We start from the raw sequence: 4,954 nt of genomic DNA, 5'->3' as shown, positions 1-4,954 counted from the left end.
ATGCCTGAGGCCCTGGGTTCGATTCCCAGCACCACATAAGCAAAAAGAAAAAAGCCGGAAGTGGCGCTGTGGCTCAAGTGGTAGAGCGCTAGCCTCGAGCTGAAGAGCTGAGGGACAGCATCCAGGCCCAGAGTTCAGACCCCATGACTGGACCCAAAAAAAAATAAAATAAAATAAAATCCTAGAGCCGGGTGCTACTCAAGAGGCTGAGATCTGAGGATCCCAGTTCAAAGCTAGCCTGGGCAGGAGAGTCCATGATACACCGATCTCCAATAAACTACTCAGAATAAGCTGTACCAAGAGGTACAGCACTAGCTTTGAGCAAAAAAAAAGCTCAGGGAGAGCACCCAGGCCCTGAGTTCAAGCCCCATGACTGACAAAAAATAAAATGAAATAAAATCCTGAGTCAGGCACAGTGCCTGAGATTGGGGGGGGCAGTTTGAGGTTGGGGTTCAAGGACAACCCCCTACAAAATACAGTTCACAAGATTCCACCCTGATGGCTAGGCACAGTGGCGTGTCATTCCAACCACACCAAGAAATACAACTAGGAGGACTGAAGTACAGGCAAACCAGAGGCTATGTGATGATGGTCTTCTGGAAAGTGCTTCCTTGAACCCCACAACACCCCTTCAGGAGATGCTTACTGTGTCCACATCACAACTGGCCTTTGAGAGGCACTGAATGGTCATTGCTGGAGGTCAGTGTCGATTCCAGGGAGGGTAAGGACACGATCATCCCTTCTTCACATATTCACTCACAGAACATACAGTCCAGAGTATTACAAAAAACAACAACAACAACAACCCTAATCCACAGAGCTTCTGAGAGGTATGGAGGAAGTGTGCCTCCCTCCCAAGCCCTCCAAAGTGAGGGGTGTGGCCCGGGCTCGGTGAGTGGACGGTGGTACCCTGGCATTTACCTTGACCTGACTCTGGATGAGGAAATGGAAGGTCTCATTCCACACGGGGTGACTGGAGTTGGTGACTGTTTTAGTCTTGAACTTCATCCCAGGAGCAGTTGGCAGCTGCAAGGTCACATATGGGTCTGCCTCACTCACTGCCAGGGTCAAAGGAAGCATCAGGAGAGAGAATCGCTCAGATCTTTGCCCAGGGGCCTCACTAGCTTTCTATCAAGACCCCAGTGGCCATTGTGAGCAGCACAGCACAGCCCCAAGGCACGGCCTCCCCCATCATCCCTGGGTACCATCATCCCTGGGTCTCATCATTCCTGGGTCTCTTCATTCCTGGGTCCTGTCATCCCTGGGTCTCATCATTCCTGGGTCTTGTCATTCCTGGATCTGTCATCTCTGGGTCCCCTCATCTCTGGGTCCTCTCATCTCTGGGTCTCATTCCTGGGTCCTGTCATCCCTGGGTCTGTCATCCCCAGGTCCATCATTCCTGAGTTCCATCATTCCTGGGTCCCATCATCCCTGGGTCCCGTCACCCCCAGGTCCATCATCTCTGGGTCCATCATCTCTGGATCTCATCATTCCTGGAGCCTGTCATTCCCTGGGTCTCATCATCCCTGGGTCTCATCATTCCTGGGTCCTGTCATCCCTGGGTCTCATCATCCCCTGGGTCCATCATCCCTGGATCCTGTCATCCCAGAGTCAATCATCCCTGGGTCCTGTCATTCCCGGGTCCCCTCATCTCTGGACCCTCTGGAGATCAGGACACAGTCACTCACACAGATCAGTCGTGCGCAGCCTCCGTGCCTCCAGGACCCTCACGGTGAGCTGGTAGCAGGCACCAGCTTCCTCCTGGAAAGACACATCAAATTGAGCCCCCCGCATTCTCTCACCCAAACCTAGAGTGGGGGTTGTAGATACAACCCCTTTCCCCACCTCGTGAGCCCCAGTAATGCAGCCAGGCCTTCTGGGGACCAAAATGGCCTCTATCTACCACTGTCCTTGGGGTCACGGCTCTGGGTCACAACCATCAGGAGATGACAGACCACCTGGGGGTAGAGTCTGTGGAGCTCCTCCACTCTGGGGGCAGAATTTGAAACATCATGGCCAAAGCAAGGAACTGGGAGCCGAGCAGTGGCCACCTTGCTGATCACTTTGGGATCAGTCATGTCCAGAGCTCCCAGGAAGGATGGTCCCTCGGGGATGGGTGTGGCCAGCCTCCCCTCAACTCACTCTCCACTTTGCTCAAGGGAAGTTGAGGCAGGGGAAGCCCAGGGGCCTGTAGGACATCCATAGCTACTAAAAGCAGGGCTTGGCCCATCCGTGATCTTGGTTGTAAAGCTGGCGATGGCAAGAGCCTCGGGCGGGCACAGTGAGCAGTAGGTGATGGCTGTTGTGTGTTAAGATGCTCACGGGGTTATGTAACCCACACAGACGTTTCCAAGCCCCCTGCTGTGATTTGAGGGGGGGGGACTCAAGTGGCCTGGCAGGACCTCGGGCTGACCCCAATGGAAGTCATTGGCTTTGCATCCTCTTGACAGGGTACCCACACTTGGTGGGGGGGACCCTCAGAATGGGGTTGTCAGGCTAGGACATCACCTAGACAGGGAATGTGTAGTGGCAGTCCTCACCCCAGCTGGGAGGGGACTCTGCTAAGGTCCCAGGCAGCAGGGCCCTGAGGGGCACCATCCACAGGCTGCTGTGGATGTGACAGCTCTGGGGAAGGAAACGCAAGGTTCCTAGGCCAGGAAATGAAAACAAAAACCAAACACAGTGACTGGTCTCTTCTAGGAAGTAGAGGAAGACTCTGGCACTAGGTGGCCTGCATGTCAACCCCCAGTGCTGTGATTTACATGCGGCGTGACCCTGGATAGGTCACTAAACACCTCCATTTCATCATCTGCAGTGGAAGAGGAACAGCCTTGAGTTAACAAGGGTGATCGAAGGCAGAACTGTGAGCCGTGTCACAGATACAACACACACCCAGACAAGTTTTGAGCAGGCTTGTGGAGCTCAGTGGTGGAGCTCTTGCTTGGTTATGTCCGTGGCCCTGAGTTTGATCCCCAGCTCGGCCAAAACAAAACAGCAACAAAAGTGTTCTCTAGGCGGTTGTTCTCATGGCTATTTAAATACTTGTAGTGTGTCTAGCTGTCGTACTAAGTATTATTGCAGTCTCCCTTTCTTTTTCTTCCCCAAATCTCATAATTATATGGTACTTGAATATTCTTCAATAAAGGAATGGAGGTTTACAAAGGCTAAGTTCCCAACTCATCGAAGACCAAGTTCAGGTTCAAACTTCAAGACCAGAGCTTTCAACTCCCATGTCAGTCTACTTTCCTAACTGGGTGGAGATCCTGTCCCTCCCTGAGCCACACAGAGGTGGAACAAGTCCCAAATGCTCAGCCTGCCCTGCCAGCCCAGCTCCTGCCCCTCCGGTGAGCTCCAGCCTCTGATCCAGCAGGAAAGATGCCAGCAAAGCTGCTGCTGCTGCTGGTGCCACAGGAGCTAACTTGGAGGCTGGGGTGAAAGATCTGGTCTGTGGGATCCAGTCCTAGGTACTTCCCAGATAAGGGGCCTACTCATGCTCCCCCAAACCCTGAGCCTAGGGCATTTGTTTTATCCCACGGGGATGGACCCAGAGTAGGCAAAGAGATGATGGAAAGGGTGTGCAGCCATCATTTTGGGGTGTTCTAGAAAACTACACTTGGCTGTTCTAAGACATAAGACTGAAGCCTCAAGTCCCAGTGATGGCTGACTGGAGGATGGGGAGGGTCCTCCTCGCTTTGTTTTGCAAAGAGAAGGTCCCTGTGTGTCTCCCCAAGGATCCCTTGGTGTCCAGCCTGTTCTGAAGCACGTCATTTCTACAAGCTCAGGTCTAGAGCTGCTTCTCTGGGTACAGCTCAGGCCAAGAGGAGAAGAGGCAAATAAGACAAAGCCCCCATTTTGTGGGCGCTCTCTGGGGGCCCTAGGGGGGATCTGAGGAGTCAGTTCTATCCACCTTGGCCTCCAGTAAAGGATGAGAAATCTGGGCTGGGGGAAAGCCCGCGGCAAGGGTAAGGACAGTGGGTTTCTGCCGGCCTCCCTGGCCTGATATGACCTCAGAGCTCTGGGGCCCAGTATTGGAAATGGGTGAGGACTGGGGCTCCCTGGGAGTCTGAGACACACAGATTGACACCCCCAGGACTTCATCCAGTCCCAGGAAGTCCAGGCCTATGGCGGTGAGCTCCAGGCCTGCTGGGTCTCCCCTGTGCCATACAGACACTGTCCTCTGACATGGAACGGGAGCCTTTGTGGGGAGCTGGTAGGAGTCCTGAGGTGCTGCTGCCTGGCTACTCAGGATGAAGAGGGGTGGCTCTGATGACCCCACTCATTATCCTGGGCCCCATGGCTCCCCCACCCCAAAGCACAGCCCACCTACCCCCGCCTCATCCCACCCAGAGACCAGAATCACCCTGATTTCATTTGTGCCAGGCTCCTCAGATGCCCCCTGGCCCCAGGTCCTTGCCTAGACTGGTGCCCTGGGCAGGGCAGACACTCTTACCTGGTGACAATGGCCAGGGGGTCCCTCAGATGACAGGCTCTCCATACCAGCCCTTCCAGCTCCGCTCCAGGCCCAGTTCCCTCGCTGGCTGATGGCTGGTGATCCTCCCAGCAGGATGGGACCAGCTGTGAACCTGCCAGCCTTGGAAGTGTCACAGGCCTATAAACAGGCCGGGACTCCACCCAGCTCACTGTCATCCAGCACCTTTTCCTCTTCCCCTAAGAGACTGGCTTAACTGGGTGTGGTGGTGCCTGTACTGGAGAGGCTGAGGCAGGAGAATCATGAGTTCAAGACAAGTCTTGGGCTACATGATAAGAGTAGTTGGAAGAGGGTGGAGGAGGAAGAGAAGGAGGAAGTGGAGGAAAGAGAAGGAGGAAGAAGATGAGAAGGAAGAAGAGGAAGAGGAGGAGGAAAAGGAGGAGGAGGAAAAAGAAGGAGGAGGAGAAGGAAGAAGAGGAAGAAGAAGAAGAAAAGAAGAAGAAGAAGAAGAAGAAGAAGAAGAAG

General features: G+C 54.0%; 1 protein-coding gene across 1 annotated transcript in view; it reads right to left on the bottom strand.

Annotated features, from left to right (window-relative positions):
• The window catches only part of Pla2g4d (phospholipase A2, group IVD (cytosolic)), a 33,446-nt gene extending 28,951 nt beyond the window's left edge, over nucleotides 1–4,495 (bottom strand). Inside the window, exons 1-3 of the mRNA XM_013010076.1 lie at nucleotides 4,451–4,495; nucleotides 1,689–1,761; nucleotides 922–1,058 (exon numbers count right to left, since the gene is read on the bottom strand). Coding sequence (XP_012865530.1) covers nucleotides 922–1,058; nucleotides 1,689–1,761; nucleotides 4,451–4,495 — 255 coding nt within the window. The remainder of the gene's footprint in view (nucleotides 1–921; nucleotides 1,059–1,688; nucleotides 1,762–4,450) is intronic.
• Between the last annotated feature and the right edge of the window lie 459 nt (nucleotides 4,496–4,954).

The sequence above is a fragment of the Dipodomys ordii genome, unplaced genomic scaffold (genome assembly GCF_000151885.1).
Source record: "Dipodomys ordii isolate 6190 unplaced genomic scaffold, Dord_2.0 Scaffold11, whole genome shotgun sequence".
NCBI classification, from domain to species: domain Eukaryota; kingdom Metazoa; phylum Chordata; class Mammalia; order Rodentia; family Heteromyidae; genus Dipodomys; species Dipodomys ordii.
This window is presented reverse-complemented; position numbering and strand designations above follow the sequence as displayed.